This window comes from Pollicipes pollicipes, unplaced genomic scaffold (assembly GCF_011947565.3).
Source record: "Pollicipes pollicipes isolate AB1234 unplaced genomic scaffold, Ppol_2.1 Scaffold_1611;HRSCAF=1890_pilon_pilon_pilon, whole genome shotgun sequence".
Classification (NCBI taxonomy): domain Eukaryota; kingdom Metazoa; phylum Arthropoda; class Thecostraca; order Pollicipedomorpha; family Pollicipedidae; genus Pollicipes; species Pollicipes pollicipes.
In genome coordinates, this window is record NW_023595964.1 from 1 (window position 1) to 20097 (window position 20097).

A 20097-nucleotide genomic window follows, 5' to 3' on the forward strand; every position below is an offset into this window, starting at 1 on the left:
TGCTGATAGTAGGCAGGCCGGTGATCCGTGTCTCTGACCTGACCTGAACTGCAGGTAGCAGGCGGACCGTGTTTTGTGTCTCTGACCTGACCTGACCTGTTGGTAACCGGCGGGCCGGTGTTCCGTGTCCAAGACCTGACCTGTCGGCAGAAGGCGGGCCGGTGCTCCTTGTCCTTGACCTGACCTGTCGGTGGCCGGTGGGCCAATGTGTTCCGTGTCCCTGACCTGACCTGTCGGTGGCGGGTGCGCCAGTGTTCCGTGTCCTTGACCTGACCTGTCGGTAGTAGGCGGGCCGGTGTTCCGTGTCCTTGACCTGACCTGTCGGTGGCCGGTGTTCCGTGTCCTTGACCTGACCTGTCGGTGGCCGGTGTTCCGTGTCCTTGACCTGACCTGTCGGTAGTAGGCCGGCCGGTGCTCCGTGTCCTTGACCTGACCTGTCGGTAGTAGGCCGGCCGGTGCTCCGTGTCCTTCAGCATCTCGAGCACCAGTGGCGGCAGCTGAATGTCGGCCGAGCCGCCGCCCTCTGCGCCGGCCGCGTCGAACACGTACAGCACCCACTCGGTCTCCTCCTGTGTGGACGGCCGAGGGGGGGGGGGCGTAGAGCTCACGCACTTTCAGGCGCTGACTTAGGGAACCGCCATCGCGATTGACTACTGAGCGAAACGTTCTAAAACATTCAAGGTTATAATCCGCAAAGTGTCGCAGGAATTTTCCAATGCTCCAAACTTTCCAAAATATCACGAAGGAACTTTCAACTTTTAAAACTTTCCTTGAAACCCCATTGGTTAGCACCTCTAGCATGTGCTACATGGTTTCACGACTTCAAGGTACACATACAATATCGTGAACATAACTCATTGCGGAAGATCTGCATGCCAATCTTCGGTCTCAGTGCGAGCTAGTGCAGCCAGCGGCCTAGACAATGAACCCATCTCCCGTCTTCCCTTCCCACGTGGGCATGCCGATCTTTGATCTCAGTGCGAGCTAGTGCAGCCAGCGGCCTGGGCACTAAACACATCTCCCCCTCCTCCTTCCCACGTGAGCATGCCAATCTTTTCGCGCCACAGCATCACATCGTGCTACGGACAGTTCAGACACGCACCGTACACACACACGACTCGGGCCACCCGCTGCGAGTCTGCCGCTGTCGGCAGAAGACAGGCAGGGGTCACCGACCTGCGGCGGCGCCCAGCACTGGAGCGCCGACTGGGCGGGGCTGGTGCCGGGTCGGTCACCCCTGGGCAGGCGCAGGTCTTGGCGGGTCGGCTCGAGGCCTGTGCTGAGCTTTACAAATGCCTGCCGTGGAGGGGGGGGGGGGCGGAGGGGTCAGTGGGGTCAGCTGGCACGGCGCCACGTTCTTGACCCCGCCACGGTCATTAGGGTCAGAATGTGCGGACGCCGCGCACGTCAGCATGGTGGGGTTAGCTGGGTCAACACGCACGGGGACCGCATTCGTGACCCCGTCTGGGTCAATAAAGCGGTCAAGGTCATCACGACCAGCAATCTGAGCCTGGAGTTACGGTCCGGTCTCCAGGGCCCAGGCTATGTAGGGGGCAGGGACATCTGGTCCAATCGTCATTCTCATGCTCAGCTTCTCTCCTTGTTGGTTCACGGCCACTGTTTGTGCTCCCGTACATATGCAAGACGTTACAGTGCATCACCACATATGATCAGGTACTGAGTCCCAGAAGGCTTACAAGGTACACCACCTACATTGTACGGTCCACAAACCCCCATCACGCTGACCAATCCACGAGGTTTCTCACTAGATTGTAAGGTCCACAAACCCCCAATCACGCCGACCAATCCACGAGGTTTCTCACTAGATTGTAAGGTCCACAAACCCCCATCACGCCGACCAATCCACGAGGTTTCTCACCAGCAACGCACACCATACAGTCGGCCCGTAATGCCCAGCTGGCGTGCGACCAAACCCCGTGCCTCGCACATCCCAGGAGTTTGGTCCGCTGAGGAGCTGTGACCAATCCGCCTGTCAGCGCTGCTGAATTCACAGGTTGAAGGGAGGAAAAGGAGGGGGAGGGGGGGGGGGAGGGGCATGACGCAGAACAAGGGCCCACGTGGTGTCCACGCTATTTAGCATGACTCACGCATGTACCTAGCAGATTATCGGGAGTTTGTGGCCACCACACCCAATTTGTTTTTTGCAAGAGGTTGCAGTGTAGCACCCTAATTACGGGTCTAAGTCTGGTGCCTGGTAAAAGATAAGCTGGGATCATTTTGTGTTATCCGTGCTGGCATTCAACACATGACAACAACGAAGTCCAATGAGTCATATATATGAGCACAGATATACCCGACAAACACGAGAATCCGTGCAAACAGCAACGCCCTGCCTCTCATCCTCCCGCCGTCCCCTTCCACTCCGCCTCTCCACCACGACTACCCAGTCAGCCAACTCCCGCACACACAGTCGGTCCCGGACCCCCCCCCCCCAGCGCCTCCCCCTCCCAGCACCCTCCCCAGCGCCCCCCCCCATCCCAGTCACTCTCTCCCCAGCGCCTCCCATCCCAGTCACTCTCTCCCCAGCGCCTCCACATCCAGTCACTCTCTCCCCAGCGCCTCCCATCCCAGTCACTCTCTCCCCAGCGCCTCCACATCCCAGTCACTCTCTCCCCAGCGCCTCCCCCCCAGTCACTCTCTCCCCAGCGCCTCCCATCCCAGTCACTCTCTCCCCAGCGCCTCCACATCCCAGACACTCTCTCCCCAGCGCCTCTCCCCCCATCCTCTCTCCCCAGCGCCTCCCCATCCCCATCCTCCTCCCCAGCGCCTCCCCTCCAGTCACTCAGTAGGCTTCCACCCAGCGCCTCCCCCTTCCCCGAGCCTTTAGCAGGCTTTTCCCCCACCAACCGCCTCCCACCTGCACGTCCCGCATCGTCGTCGTCTGCTGGTCGATCTCTAGGTGCAGCAGCTGGCAGCCGGCCACGCCGAACACGGTCACCACCTTGCGCTGCAGCAGCTGCTGCAGCTGGTCGAACACCACCACGTGCGGCGAGTCGGCGGAGAGGCGGCCGCGCCGCGCGGCTCCCAGTCCACAGGCGCCGCAGCCACGGCTCCAGCTGCTGCCGCAGCGGCCCTGTCCCGGGGCCAGCGCCGGCCGAGATCAGTCGGCAGCGGAGACGGGGCCGACGGCGGGTCCGTGAGCTGATGGTCGCTGGTGAACGCCAGGCGGCTAAGGGCTGACCGACGGCCAGCTTAGGCGGTTAACAACCGGCCCGTGGGCGCGTTAGTTATACATAATAGAACACACACACCACACACACCACCCGCACACGCGCACGCACACGCACCACACACACGCACGCACACACGCACACACACACACGCACACGCACACGCGCCTCACACGCACACGCGCACGCACACACACACACACACACACACACCACAAAATATATATATATATATATATATATAATATTATATATATATATATATATATATATATACATCTCTCTCCCTCTCTCTCTCTCTCTCTCTCTCCTCTCCCTCCTCTCTCTCTCTTCCGCTCTCTCTCTCTCTCTCTCTCTCTCTCTCTCTCTCGCTGCCAATGGCAAGTCCCCAGATTGCGGCCATCGTATGCGTGGTCTGCCAGCGGGCCACACCGCAAGCAAGGACTGTTCTTTTGCGTTGATCGGGGTGACGAGCTGCGTCCCCTTCCTGAACCGGCGTTTCGGCCGGCTCCTGGCTGATACTGCAGCTCTCCCCTCCCCCTCCCCGTGGGAGAAACGGGACGCCGCGGGGACTCGAGATGAGCCCGAGAGAGGGAACAGACCAGATGGTGAGCTCCGCCCATGCCGGCCCCCTTCACCCACGCTCCACTCCACGCTGGACGTCACCGACCTGCTCGCCTCGCCGCGTCGACGGCGACTGACCTGGAGATATGGGTACAGCCGACGATCTCCGAGCGAACAACGATCGTTGCCGTCCTCCAACTCCTCCGCGCAGATGTCGTCGGGGGGCCCATTCTGCGACACGTGCTGCATCCTGGCGACAGACGGGCAAAGTGCAGGTGCGTCAGGTCACCGTACATGGCACTGTTCGCAAGCGTGGCCAATTCCATGACACACCGCGACAAGAAAACCCACAAGAAACACACTAAGGGCGAAAAAGTGTGCGGTTGCGGGCGTGCCACGCCCTACCCTGGCCGCGGGGCCGTTCGTGTACAACATAACCATGTAAGGCACACTTCGGAAAACGAATCCATCCAAAACGCACGTTGCCACCTTTTTCCATCCGCATACCACACCATCCACAACCGCATACCACACCATCCACATACCGCATACCACACCTCTCCCCATCCCCAGCGCCGCACAACGCCAGCAGGCATAAAAGCTCGGCACCGAGCGCAGCCAGGGGAACGTGCGTACCGCCACAAGCCCGCAGACCTCTCAGCGCGGCGGCGCTTCTCCACCCCAGGCGCCCCTCCTCCCCCAGCACGTCGCGGACGTCCCCCGCCACGGACTGCGCTTACCACTTGGCTGGCACCATGTTGGGTAAGGAAGGGGCGGACACCAGTGACCACCTCATGGCCACCAGACCCAGGCTTCCAGTAGTCGGCCGTGCAGGTGGTAGCCTGCCGAGGTCCCCGTCGCGTGACCTCGGCGGGGTCACGGTCGCCGGTGACGGGTGCACAGGGCGGGACCGGAAGGGACGGGAGGTGACGTGGGAGCTGGCAGGGGAGACTGGATGAACGTGGCGTCGCGACGAGGCATGATTGTGTGCTGGTGATTGATAGCGATAGTTGTGGGATCTGGATAGTGATAGTGACAGTAATAGTGATAAAGTGAGAGAATGATAGTCGTGTAGCGAGGCGTGGCCTATGGCAGCAACAGTAAATATGCACAATTTGCTAGGTCCCGTGAGCGATGCAGGGAAATTATAAGAGTAGAATGTTATGGGCAATGCATATATCAGGGCTGGGAGAATTCTAAGAGTGCTTTAGGGGTAATGACACACAATGCAGAAAGTGCGTAATAACATAAACCATACAGGTGGGAAGTAACAACAGACAATGGAAGGGGGGGGGGGAGGACACAACAGACAATGAATGCACATTACAAAATGAGGCACAAAGGAGCTTCTGAGCAAGTATCTTACCACACACTCATGGCATTGCTGCTGGAGGGAAACCCAACACACCCATGGCATTGTTGTTGGAGGGGAATGCAACGACAAACATTCCCCGTTCAAATCCGCCACAGGCAGTAGCTCGCTCGCTCCACGATATCTGAAGAGCCCAGCGATCGTCACGCCTTCAGCACGCGATCATCACGCCTTCAGCACGCGATCGTCACGCCTTCAGCACGCGATCACCATTGCCTTCGGCACACGATCGTCACGCCTTCAGCACGCGATCACCATGCCTTCAGCATGCGATCGTCACGCCTTCAGCACGCGATCGTCACCCTTCAGCACGCGATCGCCGCACGCGCCGGCCTCTGACTTGTTGGTGAGGAAGAGCTCCGGCGCCAGGTACTGCAGCGTGCCGACGAACGAGGTGCACAACGCTGGACTGGTCCAGCTCCTTGGCGTACCCCAGGTCGATCAGCTTGTACACGTTCTGGAGAAGGGGGGGGGGGGTGAGTCTCCTGCGAGCACGCCTGGGGGGGGGGGGGGGGTTATCGCGCTTACAAGCCTCCTTGCCAGCTCATTTTAAGGGTACGCTTGTACTGCGGCTAGGGTAGCCGTACTTTCTTGGTATACACGAGGGCCTGGCATGGCTAGGTTTCATGGCCTTGTTGTTATCCCTAAAAAAGCATCGGTACTGCAACTGTGCGCCGTGAACATACTGTCTTCACACAGCGTCCTTCGGTGCGTTATCGGGTGGTGTCAGAGTCCCGATGGTACACCACATGCACCGTTATGTAGCGCCCAGGCCCGTGCATACATTCCGCGGCTGCATAATGTAAAACATCGCCCCCCACATTCCTGCACATCACACGGCGCCGTTTGTGGGCCGCGCGACAGTCGACCGTAACGGGGAGGCCGGCCCCAGCATACCGACCTCTCGCGACGGCTCGCCAACCGCAGCGGTGGGAAGGAGGGATGGGCGGAGTGGATCCCCGCCGTGGAAAGGTGACCGGATGGGCGGGGCGGACCCCAGCGGTAGAGGTGACTAGGATGAGTGAGGTAGACCCCCACAGATGGAGAGGTGACTGGATGGGCGGGGTGGACCCCAGCGGTAGAGGTGACCGGATGAGTGAGGTGGACCCCCAAGGTGGAGAGGTGACTGGATGGATAGAGTGGACCCCAGCGGTGGAGACGTGACCAGATGGACGGGGTGGACCCCTCCTCCGCCCCGACAAGACCTAAGCACGCGGGATGCGGCCCGGCTGTGGACGCGACCAGCGCGCGAAGCCAGACAGAGACGTGGACAGCGTCACGCACACCAGCGCAGACACCTCTCAAAAATGACACCACGGCCGAGGCAAGCCGTGGCCGGCGAAAACTGCCCGCGGCGGGACTCGAACCCACGCACCCGTCCGTCGACCTCCTGCAGCACCACGTTTTCGGGCTTGAGGTCGCGGTGGATGATGCGCAGGCCGTGGAGGTAGCCGACGGCGTCCGTGATGTCACTCAGAAACCGGCGCACGGCCAGCTCCGGCAGGCCGCAGCAGTTCTCCGCGCTCAGGAGAACCTGTGACGTCATATTGACGTCATTCGAGGCACGCTCCGGCAGGCCGCAGAAGCTCACGGCTTAGCTAGCACATGTCGGCTGTCACGCCATAGTGAGGCCATCCACAACACACGAGCACAAGGCCAGCTCAAACCCAGACCGCAGCAACCCTCGGCGTTGGAGCGAGACTCGATGCCGACCTCCGGGGCAAATCGACGCAACAGTTCGCAGGTCACATGAACGAGACAGTCCGAACTAGAAAGTCGCCTTCCAGAACCTCACGCTGTGCACCAAGAGCGGAAGACAGTGTACTCGACCCTCCGCCGCCCGCACAACCCCCCCGCCCCCCCGACGGGCGGCGGCCACTGGGCGCCGGCCGGCCGGCCCGGCACGCACCCTGCGTAGATCGCCGCCCACGCAGTACTCCATGCAGAGCCGGGGCAGGGCGGTCGGGCCCACGCGGAAGGCGGCCGGCAGGGGCATGCAGCTGACGATACCCCTGCCGAGCCAGGTACGACGTCACAGAGCCGGTGCCGTCACCACATGTGACGTCACACTTCCCGGAAATCAGTCGGAAGCACTGCGCGGACGTCTTGACGCACGCACAACGGCTCTACTACATTCACGGCCATGGGATGAAGGCGTGCATATGGGCTAGTGAAGAAGCACTCACAACGGCATGACAACAACCTGAAAACGCCTAAACAGATGAGAGGAACATACGCGTGGGACAGGGCACCCAATACGTTCACACAACCAGTATCGTCATGACTTCTCAAAGCACGTCTGTGCAGGGTAGCGCTCCGCGGTGCACCCTGCCACCTCCCCTCCCCCCTCTCACCTGTGGTCCAGCTTCAGCATGATCTCCACCTCCTTCTGCCATCGCTCGCGCACTTTGGGCACCAGCAGGGCCTCCGTGCCCGACCCGGGCTCGCCCCAGCGGCACTGCTTGATCGCTGCCGGCCGACGGTGGCCGCATCAGCGATCAGGAGCGGCCACAGGCGGAGGTCGCGGGTTCAAATCCCGCGAGGCGCCATCGCGACCGCACAAACGCGCACGGTATAACAGGTGAGTGATGAGCAGAGCTGCGTGATTCCGAAAGCGGGCGATCCACGGAAACGCGGAGAAATATACAAGTGACCAATACCAATACAGCAGAATCACAGGTCGTCACCACTATCTCTGTGACGCTGCCGGCTGTCGGGGGCGCGGTATAGGCAATACGTCCCAGGGCCCACTGAAGAAACCCATCACACAGGGCGACAAAACACGACCGGAGCAGGATAATCGCAAGCAAAATGACATGCATCAGCTGCAATAGAGGAATGCCAACGGCGCTTAAAAGCGCGCCCCATACTCTGCGGGTGATACAGCAAAGGGCGACCCGGCACGGGGTGGGACACGACCCATCACGCTGGGGGATGGGGCGCTGGCTCGGTGCGCGGACCTATCTTGTCGCCCGTGTCGGCGTTGGTCCACAGAACGACGGTGCCGAAACCCCCGGAGCCGATGTCACGCACCCGCGTCCAGTCGCCGACCCGCTCCGGCATCCTGCCGACACCAGGTCAGGTCAGGACAGGTCAGGCCAGAATGCCACATCAGGTCAGGGTGCCGCGTCTGGTCAGGATGCCACGTCAGGTCGGGATGCACTGCCAGGTTAAGATGCCAGGCCAGGCCATTTCATAACACCAGGTCTGGTCACGTCACGATTTCAGGTCACCAGGTCAGGTCAGGTCAGGTCAGGTCTCAATTGGAAATGTTAGATCAGATAACATTGGCTGAACTCATGATTAAAGCATATCAATTATCATATTTCATCACAAAGAGTAGTGTCTGGTCGAGTCAAGTGAAAGGGAGTGCTCCACATTTGTATGAGGTTTTGTGCTGAAACAGCCATCTTGAAGATAACTCAGTGCAGTCCACCATTTTTGCCACCTTGGCCCTTCTACTTTCTGAGCTACATGTCCATGGAGGTATGCAGACTATTTCTGAAGACCATTTTAATGTCACCCAAGCATCCCAGATTCTGCACTTCAAATCCTGCCATTCCGTTGGCCATGCCGTGATCAAGACCAAGAAAACAGAATTGTCTAGTCATTCATATTGGGCGTTGGCGAGGCGCTTTCCAGATATAACGTCGGTCAACTGGCTCCCAATCAATGTTGTGCAAGGTATGACAACATAGTCAAGCAATGACATACTGAGGAGCATGTCAACTTAACAGAGAACTTGTGTTGTCTAGAGCAGCTTTTGCACTGAAAAGTTCCCTTTAACATCCTGGAACATTCCCTTTAAGCATCATCAGCTCTGGGCAATCCTCCAGATTAATGGTTCACATGCTACATCATGGAGAAGACTCTGGAACAAGCCAGTATGATGAACTCAGACATTCTGGCCATTGACCCTCTTCAGCACTCCTCATGGAAGCCACTGGGAACAGCACCTAACAGTCCACACCAGTCCACAGTCAACAGTCCACACAACAGGCAAATGCTGGGAGATGCACTGGAGAAGTGAGGGGGGCCTGTGGCTGGAATATCCGCAAGCAGTGCCCCAGCTCTTTTCACAGCTATGACCACCTTGTGGCAAACAGAACACCAGTGCCAAAGATCCATGAGGATGCTGTGCCATTATTCAGCAAGCACCTGAGAATACCAGCAGCAAGTCTGGACAAGGACACACATCAGGTGAGTGGGTCAGCTGATGCCACTGTCCAGCCACTGGGTCAGGGGAGGTCACTGTCAGGTCACTGGGTCAGAGGATGTCACTGCCAGGTCACTAGGTCAGGGGAGGTCACTGCCAGGTCACTGTATCAGGAGATGTTACTGTCAGGTCACTGGGTCAGAGGATGTCACTGCCAGGTCACTACATCAGGGGAGGTCACTGCCAGGTCACTGTATCAGGAGATGTTACTGTCAGGTCACTGGGTCAGAGGATGTCACTGCCAGGTCACTGGATCAGGCAATGTTACTGTCAGGTCACTGGGTCAGAAGATGTCACTGCCAGGTCACTTAGTCAGGGGATGTCACTATCAGGTCACTGGGTCAGAGGATTTCACTGCCATGTCACTGTATCAGGGGATGTTGCTGTCAGGTCACTGGGTCAGAGGATGTCACTGCCAGGCCACTTAGGGAATGTCACTATCAGGTCACTGGGTCAGAGGATTTCACTGCCATGTCACTGTGTCAGGGGAGGTCACTGTCAGGTCACTGGGTCAAAGGATGTTACTACTGCCAGGTCACTGTATCAGAGGCTGTCACTATCAGGCCACTGGGTCAGAGGATGTCACTGCCAAGTCACTGTATCAGGGGATATTACTGTCAGGTCACTGTATCAGAGGATGTTACTGCCAGGTCACTGTATCAGAGGATGTCACTATCAGGCCACTGGGTCAGAGGATGTCACTGCCAGGTCACTGAGTCAGGGAATGTCACTATCAGGTCACTGGGTTAGGTGACATTGCTGGCATCACATTAAACCATTTCATATGAATGGTCTAATGTGCTTCCTATGAAATGGTCTAACCATTTTGCAGGAAGCACAAACCCTACGACCCGCGTTGCATAAATGCAGTGAAAATAAGATCTTTTCAATATAAATGTGACAGTTTTCAGGAGATGAAGATGTGCTATTTCTAACAATGTGAAGTTAGTTGGCATTGACACAACTCACTCTTATCCACATAGTTGGCTTAATACTGACTCAGACATACAAAATCAACAATGACCACTTCAACCTTCACTGCACAAGATTTGGCCCATTCCAGAAGTACCTCAGTAGCATGTCACATGTACTGGTGACATGTACATGTACTAGCATGCACAATAGTGTACAGTACACACATGTACTAGTGGCACTACTGTGGTGCAGTTTAATATAAACTATCTGATGCAATATCAAGCTGAGATCTAGAGGCTTTACTTTTGACAAGATGCCTCTTGTCATTTTTCAATAAATATGGAAAATGCCTGTCTGGCAAGAGCTTATGAAAAGGTGAGGTTGTTCTATAGGTCAGCAGTGGATGCATGCAGTGTAACTGTTAAAATGCTATCAAAGACCATACGGATAATGCCATTGATACATACAGCTGTGCAGAACATCACAATGAGAGGAAAAATCCATGCTAAAGAAAAGTTGGCTTTCAAAGGCCAACCAACTTTACAGAGTCCTGAGCAAGTCTGACATCAGACATTTCAGTTAAGCAACACATTCAAGAGCTTAGGCCATTTGGAATGAATACTGCCATGTAGAAACAAAGATCATGCCATAAAATATACAGGCATGTAAAAATCCTGGCTAGTGCAGAAGAAAAGCAACCAAAAAGTGGTAACAGAATGTATCTTTACCTGGTATGTTGTGCTTTGGATGCTATTCAAAACCAGGTCATGAAGCTGGTGAAATAGGAAAAGATCTGATGAAGTAGGACCAGAACCAGCAAGGCTCTGCATGCAAACCAGGAACCCAGTAGTTTGCTTGATTTTCTGGAACAGATAGCTGAATCAGACTAGCAGCATATTATATCATGTCCAAAGCATTCTGTGACTGCAAGGCTAAGCTTTTTCGCTTGACGGTTACTTATAGGTCGCTTATAAGGTTATGAAGGTATCGCTCTGTAGTTACTGATAAATGACTTATGACTTCTGGTACCACTGGCGTCGGTCTCGAATTTCCTAAAACCGCCTGAATTAACAAGTTCTAGTACCCAAGTAACACACTAATGGTACCAATAGATCCGCCGCATACTCATGAAGGGCTCTCAGTAAGCTTTTGTGGCACATAATGACAATAAAGAGGCATTTTCATCATGCCATCCGTCGCCCGCCCACCTCACCCCAACCAGCGCTCTACCACCCTTCCCCAACCCGCCCCAACCTCAGTTCCAGGGCTGTGTCCCCAATCAAGGCGCAAAGTCGCGTTGCGGCTGTGATTTGATTACGCGACGATCGTGAAGGTCGCTAACGCTTCCAGCTGATTGTATCATGACGTCACAAAGCCACAATATCACTACTAGCCTAATTATAGTCGCCAGTGCCTCCAAAAGCCTGAAAACAGCAATCTGGCGCTTCCAGATTCCTAAGGGTCCTCGGGTACTGGGGCGGTCCCAGGGGGGGGGGGAGGGGGGATATGGGGTCATGGCCCCCCTTGGACGCCGAAGGTGTCCCATAGGCTCCGAAGGGGCCCAAAGCGGGCTGAACACAACACGCAACAAAACTGGACATCTTTGGGCTTCCGGGCGTACAAGAACAGCCGCAAGCGAAAGTGGGAGGCAAAAATCACTATTCACTGATTGAGTGGGTCGTGGCTGGCATATTATGAAGTTCATTGCGCTGTCCGGAGACTCTATGTCGTTTCCGGGGACCTATATGCCAACTTGCAGGATCAATCCGGTCGTTAAAGAGCCTTCCAAACTGCACCTAATTTCTTTGCATTTGCTAGGAGGGCACTGGGCTGTTGCTGGGGCCCTTCTTGCCACCGTACCGTGGCGCTCTTGTCATTCAGGGCCTTCCACAGATTCTTCCGATTCGCCCGAAAGGCTCTGTACACCACAGCCGGAGGCCCCATATGTTAACCTGCCGGGATATTCTCGGTTGCTCAGGGGCCCATCACGTTCGCTACGGTTCACCTTCTGACACACTCGCGATATGCTCATGGGCCCTATATCTTGGTCTAGGGCCACTCCAATTCTCTGTCACTGGCTTAGAGCATTGCGTTCTTGTCGGGGGCCATCTGTTAACCTGCTTATGCGCACTTGGTCGTTCAGGGCCCTCCTAGCTGGGTCTTGGGTACTTTCTGAATGGGGTACTCTACCCAGTTGTCGGAGCCCCATTTCTAGTCTATTCTATTATGCTCCTATTCGGGCACACTGGATTATTTGGGGCCCCGCTTATTGTGATCGGGTACACTCGAGCTTTCAGAGGCCCTCCACACAGGGTCTTGGGTATTTCATATTTAAATGGAGGGCCTTACGCTCTTGTCGGAGCCTATATCTAATAGCCCCGCGAGGCACATTAGACCGTTTGAGGGGCCCTCTACAATGCGTCGTGGGTATTTCTTATTTGAATGGAGGACCCTTTTTGTTGGGGACCCCATCCGTTAACCTGCTTGGCCACTCTCGATCATTCGGAGGCCCTCCATGTTGTGTATTTGGTACTTCTCACTTGAATGGGTAGTTGTATGTTCTTAGCAGGGCCCCTTCTATTAAGCCCCTCAGACTGGTGGCGGGTACAGAGGGGGGAATGCACGGGACCATGCCGCCCTTGTACCACATAGGGACCCATAGGCTCCGAAAGGGCCCACGACCGGCCGAACGCACACAGTTTTCTAACACAGAACGGAACAAAACTGAACGTCTTTGGGCTGCTTACGACCAAGAACAATTGGGAGCAAAAGTAAAGAGCCCATAAGCAGACAAAGTTAATTATCCGCTGATTGAGCTGATGATTGGGAATTTGTTGGGCTCGTTACGCTGTCCAGAATCCTTACACTATTGCCGGGGCCCTATACACTCACATGTCGGGTGAAAGGGATCGCTAAGGAGCCCCCCACGTTGCCCTTGATATCTTTGCATTTTCTCGCAGGATCTTACGCTGCTGTTGGAAAACCATCTGCTTACATGCATGGGCACTCTTGATCGATTAGGTTTTCATCCACGGATTCTTCGCATTCGCCCGAAAGGCTTTATAAGTTTTTCCGAGGTCCCATTTGCCAGGATACACTTAGTTCCTCAGGAGACCTTCACATTGGTGTCGGGTTCTTTCCACATGTTCGGAGGGCCTTGTGCTGTTGGTGAGGCTCACACAAGGTAAGGTACCAAGCCACGCGATGCTCAAGGGCCCTCTTCTTTGAACTAAGGCTCTTTCACTTTGATCCCATTTGTGGAGGACCCTTCTCCCTGCCGCGTCCCTTGCTGTTAACCAGCCTGAGCACTCCTGATCGCTCAGGGACATAAGTTCGTTGCACTAGTGTTCGGTAATTTTTCTTTGCTCAGAGGTTGCTGTGCATGGCGGTCTGCCGGGGCACTACCGAACATGGCGGTCTGCCGGGGCACTACCGAACATGGCGGTCTGCCGGGGCACTACCGAACATGACGGTCTGCCGGGGCACTACCGAACATGGTGGTCTGCCGGGGCACTACCGAACATGGTGGTCTGCCGGGGCACTACCGAACATGGCGGTCTGCCGGGGCACTACCGATCCTTCAGGGGCCTACCACGTTGGTTCTGGGCTCTTCTCGCTTGCTCTGCGCACACTCTACTCGTTGAGGGAAGCCTCTATGTTGGCCTCCGGCCGGCACCCATGATTCCACACGATCCGCCCTCATTGGCCATGGTGCCTTAGCCTCAGAGCGGCAGTCGGCTGGGTGCCAGTGACTTCTTCGCGCAATTGTCGCAGGTTATTTTAAGTGCCGCAAACATCCAAGTGGCATTTCCATTAGTTATTTAATGTTCGACACGTACTCTACCCGTTCGTCACATTCTTCATACACCTGAATGCTAGGATATTTTGCACTCCTTTGTAACAAAAGGAAAAACTCTGCATTAGTCATCAGCCATCAGCTGATCACATCGACCTGTTGTCTAGCCGTAAATAAGCTAGGAACCAAGTTGGTATTTATTCTGATGGGATTTAGCAACCAGCTTTAGCAGATCTTGTCTGTTTTTCCGAAATACTTGGCCTAAAATGACAGGATTTTTCATGATCTATATGCCAACGTTTATATATATATATATATATATATATATATATATATATATATATATATATATATATATGCATGTGTTGTGTGTGTGTGTGTGTGTGTGTGTGGTGTGTGTGTGTGTGTGTGTGTGTGTGTGTGTGTGTGTGTGTGTGTGTGTGTGTGTGTGTGTGTGTGTGTGTGTGTGTGTGTGTGTGTGTGTGTGTGTGTGTGTGTGTGTGTGTGTGTGTGTGTGTGTGTGTGTGTGTGTGTGTGTGTGTGTGTGTGTGTGTGTGTGTGTGTGTGTGTGTGTGTGTGTGTGTGTGTGTGTGTGTGTGTGTGTGTGTGTGTGTGTGTGTGTGTGGTGTGTGTGTGTGTGTGTGTGTGTGTGTGTGTGTGTGTGTGTGTGTGTGTGTGTGTGTGTGTGTGTGTGTGTGTGTGTGTGTGTGTGTGTGTGTGTGACGTAACATACCATTTATCCTTAGATGTAGAAGCAGAAATGCGAAGAAGTTCATTACGCTGCCCAGATACCCAATGTCGTTTCCGGGGACCTACATGCCAACTTGCAGGGTCAATCCAATCGTTAAAGCACTTTCCAAACTGCGCCTACTTTCTTTTGAATTTACCAGGGGGCACTGGGCTGTTACTGGGGCGTCCAAAATTCTAGAGGGCCCCACAATGTTGCGTGCCCACCCCCACCCCCTTGACGAAATCCTGCATCCACCCCTGCACGGGAAGTCGCAAGTCGATTTCCTGTGTGCGGTTTGTCGCTTTCCGGTTGAGTGATTGGTACCTTTCAGTTCAGAACTAAGGAGCCAGACACGCACTCAGGTTCAGTTGAGGTATGTGATCATGGATCACTGTTTATGCACACTTTAATTCCCAATGATTACCCAACCGGAAAACCAAGTACATCCAGCATAGTCCCCACCTCTCACCGCCATACTGACCACTGACACGCTGCCCAGGCCGGGATCCCGTGCCTGGGTTTTGTCGAAGTCGGCTTTTCACCCGCTATATACCAAGGCCATGGATCACCTGCGTATATTGATATACAAGTCGATAGAGACCTTTTACCTGGAGACTTCTACGGCTATTTAGCTGCATCTTACTGCGTTAGAAAATTCCCTAGTTTGTTAAGGCCTCGGCGAACAGAACATGCTGTGGTGCTGCTGTCTTGGTATAGGTGGCAAATTCAAGGTTGTTGTGGTAGCAACGGTTGTTGGGTTGCACATGCCTGCGTACCTAATCATAATGCAAATTATGTATTATGCAATCACGACAAAATACTTAAACACGTATTTTGTATTTGCGAATGATGACGTCGCTACCGTACACACTGCGATTTATTCAGACATGCCCTCTGCTTGGCATTTACAGTCTATCTTTCTCGTATGGATGCCTTAAACACCTTATCATGTGACTCTTGGTGGTGACACGGCACGCAAATAAGTAGGCGGTGAGCACGGCGGCAAACCATTATAACGGCTACCGGCTGAAGCTGTCACGCTGAGTGTGTATAAAAGGTGTGCCAACAGCGATGATATCGCCTCGCGTTGTAGCCGCTTACTTTTACGGCACGCAGTCAAAGCGTCCCAAAGCGTCCCAAAGCGTCCCAAGCGTCCCACAGCGTCCCACAGCTGATCCAGCCCGATGTGCGGGATGCAAATACAAACTTACGCTGCCGGTATTCTGACCCGCCGGAGGCCTCCGCAAGTACAGTTTATTGGCAGTTTGTATGTTGTCCTGTGACCCCCAACACTGACCTCTGACCCGCCCAGCCGTTCTTCCAGCCCCGAGGCGGCCACATGATCGGTTTGCCGCCGACAGACTTAATGCACATTGGCCAACCTTACACGAGGGGAGGAGCAACAGGCCGTGATGTCCGTTCCGGGAGTGTGAAAGCGTGCCGAGTATCGACGTATCGACACGTTAAAAATATCGGCACTCCACTCCCATGCCTGGGTTCTCTCGCCCTTGGTCTCGCCGCGTTCTCCCGCGGCAAAACCAAGAGATCAAGAGAGACCAAGATCTTTCCCACATGCCCGCTCCATGCCCCCCCCCCCCCCCCTCCACGCGCTTACCTCTTCTTTTAACAGCACCACCAAGGCTGCCATTGACCATCACTTTTGTGCTTTTGTTACCAGATTATCGTTTCCGGTGCAGGTTATGAGCCCAGCGGTAGGCTCTTTGTGTTGTGTTAGGCGTGCGAAAGCTGCAGCATGTACTTCTGGTGTACTTCGCATTATCCTTTTGCCAATAGTCCATCCTAGCATAATATCATTGTCCGCCATGCTGCTGACGTAGGAACAGAGTAATGACAGCAATGCTCAGGTCTTCTGGATTACTGGCTGTTGCGTTTTTGTGAATCAGTGTGTTGTGCTGCTGTTAGGCAAACCTCATGACAACATGGCTGTCGATTTGTATTCTTTTGAGTGGGCCACTGCCCCCTCCCTGTCCCCTCCCCCCAATGTCCAATCTGTCTGGCCCCGCGGCGGCGAGTTTGGCCCCCAAATTTTCTAAAGTCCAAGTACATGACAAACATTACAAATAGAAGCTCGACATTATATCAAATTTAAGAAAGGCTTCTACTGTTGCTTTCGTTGTCAAAGCCAATGATCAAGGATGTGACTGGAGTTTGGTGCCTCCTGCTGATTACGGCATCATTTGTTGTTGAGATTTTTGCTCTTGATAGGATGGAGCGATCCCCTTCCTGTTTGAAAATGGGGACGAGAGCGCGTCGGCGACGCCCGTGGTCGGGGGTTCGCGTTCCCGTGAAAAGAGATGAAGTGACACCCCTGCATGGAAGGAAAGCCTAATACGCCCGTGGTGGGGGGTTCGCGTTCCCGTGAAAATAGATGAGGTGACACCCCTGCATGGAAGGAAAGCCTAATACGCCCGTGGTGGGGGGTTCGCGTTGCCGTGAAAATAGATGAGGTGACACCCCTGCATGGAAGGAAAGCCTAATACGCCCGTGGTGAGGGGGTTCGCGTTCCCGTGAAAATAGATGAGGTGACACCCCTGCATGGAAGGAAAGCCTAATACGCCCGTGGTGGGGGGTTCGCGTTGCCGTGAAAATAGATGAAGTGACACCCCTGCATGGAAGGAAAGCCTAAGACCGGAATGGACGGAATTCAACCGCATCAATCCAAGCCAATCAACGAACTCAACCAAAGCCGTGCATGCATATCATTCGGCGTAAATGAATAATTTTGTTTTTATCGCAGTGATTAACGCCGACTCAAGAGCGTCTTCCGCCTCAATTTTGTTCATCTGTTGTGTTGCGGTCTGCATAAAGCACAGCGCCACTGCTCTCTGTTGCGTCGGTTATCAATGTTTAGACCAGCCGTGCCAGGTTTTCTCGGACGCCGTCATGTCCCGCAGGACTGAAGTCATGTTTAGCTCCTGATCCACAAATCTCATTTCCTCGCCCGACCTACGCATGTCGGTTACGCATGTGCACAAAATGCATAACATTTGAACGATATTTTCACTACGCACACCGTTCTTGCATTCCCCCCCTTGTCACCGGGTACACGAGGGGCGCTGCTGCCGCCCTTCTCGGCAACAGCCAACGGGTACACGAAGGGCGCTGCTGCCGGCCTTCTCGGCAACAGCCACCGGGTACACGAGGGGCGCTGCTGCCGGCCTTCTCGGCAACAGCCACCGGTTACACGAGGGGCGCTGCTGCCGGCCTTCTCGGCAACAGCCAACGCTCGGCACCGCCGTTGGTCCGCGCTACGGGCGATCCAGCCCTCTGAACGCGGTGCCGACAAACTTCGCCACGCGCACTCCTCGGACGCGGCGCTCGCGACTCCACGCGCACTCCTCGGACGCGGCGCTCGGGACTCCAGGCGGGAAACAATGCAGGCTTCGTTTTCATCATGCAGGCCAGACGCGGTTGTTACCCCGTTAATCGGGGAGTGTTATCACCTGGCCGGTTCCTGCACCACCCGCACCACTGCCAGACAGTCTTGCTGAGGAGGGAGGCGGGGGTGACCGGCATTATTCTTTTCCAAACTCCGGTGAATCTGGACCAAATTTCTTCGACGTCGCCTAATATTCAATTCAACCGTGGCCCCGTGCCCCCTCCCCATTTGCTACGTTCCTGGCACGTTCAGGGTGTCGCACAGCTGCACAAGGCTTCAGTACCGCTGCCAGCGTGGGAAACAACACCTGCAGAGCCTCCGAGGCGTTGGTTGTCGTTATCGGTCGGTTCTCGGCCGCAGCCGACTGTCACACTCAACACTACTGTCTGCGCTCCTGCCTGGGAGCAGCTGTATGCATGTGCGCATGCGTGTGTGTGTAGGTGTATGCACGCACGTATGTATGCATGTACACATGCATGTGCATGCATGTATGCACACATGCATTCATGCATGCATGTGCGTTTGCATGTATGCTTGTATTACTGTCGTAGGGCCATCCACAAGGGAGCGCGGCTTTTACAGCCCCGGGCTAAAAGCACGGGAGATAAAAAACATGCAGGTACGAAAGATCAAACGCACACCCACCTATTCATTGTTTACCAGTACCACTAGCGTTTAACAGGTACGCTCTCACCGCGCTTACAAAACGCCGCATTGTCAGCTATATATGATGTCCTCTGGCACAGCACCGTACAGTGCTGGCACTTGGTGCCCAAAACGTTTCCCCACCGGCCTCGGCTCTCCGTCCAGAGAGGTGAAGGAGCCTATCCTGCCGCGTGGGCCGCACACGTGCGTTGCAGTTTAACATAAGCATGACCTTCAGCACACCAGGCTCGCCATGTAGCATCGCCTTATGAGCTGGGGGTGACCGCTTGGAATTCTGCCAGAAGCAAGGTTTAGGATACTTTGGATTCTATCAGTTTTTGTATCGTACAATTCCAAGAAACCGGCGAGACAGCACCTGTCCTGCCCGAACACCAGCGCTGTTATGTATTTGTAGCGAATTTAGATGGAAGGCAGTGCCGCGCATCAGATGGGCCATCACGACCCACGTGCCGCGCATCAGATGGGCCATCACCGACCCACGTGCCGCGCATCAGATGGGCCGTCACCGACCCACGTGCCGCGCATCAGATGGGCCATCACCGACCCACGTGCCGCGCATCAGATGGGCCATCACCGACCCACGTGCCGCGCATCAGATGGGCCATCACCGACCCACGTGCCGCGCATCAGATGGGCCGTCACCGACCCACGTGCCGCGCATCAGATGGGCCATCACCGACCCACGTGCCGCGCATCAGATGGGCCATCACCGACCCATGACCAGGGCCCATGGCCCATGCATCGGCGGGTGAGCTCGGACACGTGTAAATCCATCCAATTGAGAAAAAACTTAAGTGCCAACTGGGTCTACGTGGCATTGTCTTTAATGTGTCCATAAAAAGCGTGTTGTACGTCTACCGGTACTCAGGATCGCATAGCTGTCGCATAACATTATGCATAGTCTCTTCGACACTTGGTAATGCATTTGCAGCGAACTGAGAATAGGTACTATAACAACTTTGAGCAGTGACAAATGAACCACAGAGCGGATATCGGCGGTCAAAGTCTTTTAAAGACTGGTCCCTTTGATCTCATCTGGGTCACTGACTTCCACAGATACAAAATCTGGATTCGCACGAAGGATGCCAAATTGATGCATTAACAGGTGCTGAAAACTTGATGTCGTTGCCAGCGTTCATTTTTGAGCTGTGCTCGAAAAACCATAGGCAATTCAGCTTCCTCCAGCCGTTCGCGGGCAAGTTTTAAAGCCATCCAAACCCAGGGTGTGCTGTCAAACACAAGACAAT

At 54.9% G+C, this 20097-nt stretch overlaps 2 protein-coding genes across 2 annotated transcripts; both read right to left on the reverse strand.

Annotated features, from left to right (window-relative positions):
* Positions 1 to 184: 184 nt before the first annotated feature.
* On the reverse strand, positions 185 to 4512 carry LOC119095403 (uncharacterized; the record flags this gene model as incomplete). Its single annotated transcript, XM_037218251.1, has 6 exons — positions 4496 to 4512; positions 3862 to 4005; positions 2879 to 3077; positions 1177 to 1296; positions 435 to 569; positions 185 to 354 (listed from the first exon to the last, which is right to left on the reverse strand). Coding segments are annotated over exons 1-6 (785 nt in total), but the record flags the coding sequence as incomplete, so codon positions are not given.
* An 891-nt stretch (positions 4513 to 5403) lies between these two features.
* LOC119095391 (inhibitor of nuclear factor kappa-B kinase subunit beta) lies at positions 5404 to 11505 on the reverse strand. Its single transcript, XM_037218243.1, has 7 exons — positions 11467 to 11505; positions 10987 to 11121; positions 8088 to 8191; positions 7482 to 7596; positions 7037 to 7139; positions 6503 to 6661; positions 5404 to 5499 (listed from the first exon to the last, which is right to left on the reverse strand). The coding sequence occupies exons 3-7, from the start codon at positions 8188 to 8190 to the stop codon at positions 5404 to 5406; spliced, it is 576 nt and encodes a 191-aa protein (XP_037074138.1). The 5' UTR covers position 8191; positions 10987 to 11121; positions 11467 to 11505.
* Positions 11506 to 20097: the final 8592 nt, after the last annotated feature.

Bases quoted from the DNA above. Each gene is read 5' to 3' on its own strand.
- LOC119095391 (XM_037218243.1), bottom strand. From the start codon at position 8,190: ATGCCGGAGCGGGTCGGCGACTGGACGCGGGTGCGTGACATCGGCTCC. The intron at 6,662-7,036 runs GTGCGTGCCGGG...ATGACGTCACAG, and splicing joins TGGGCGGCGATCTACGCAGG to GTTCTCCTGAGCGCGGAGAA. The intron at 5,500-6,502 runs GTGCGTGGGTTC...GGCACGCTGCAG, and splicing joins TGCAGGAGGTCGACGGACGG to TACCTGGCGCCGGAGCTCTT.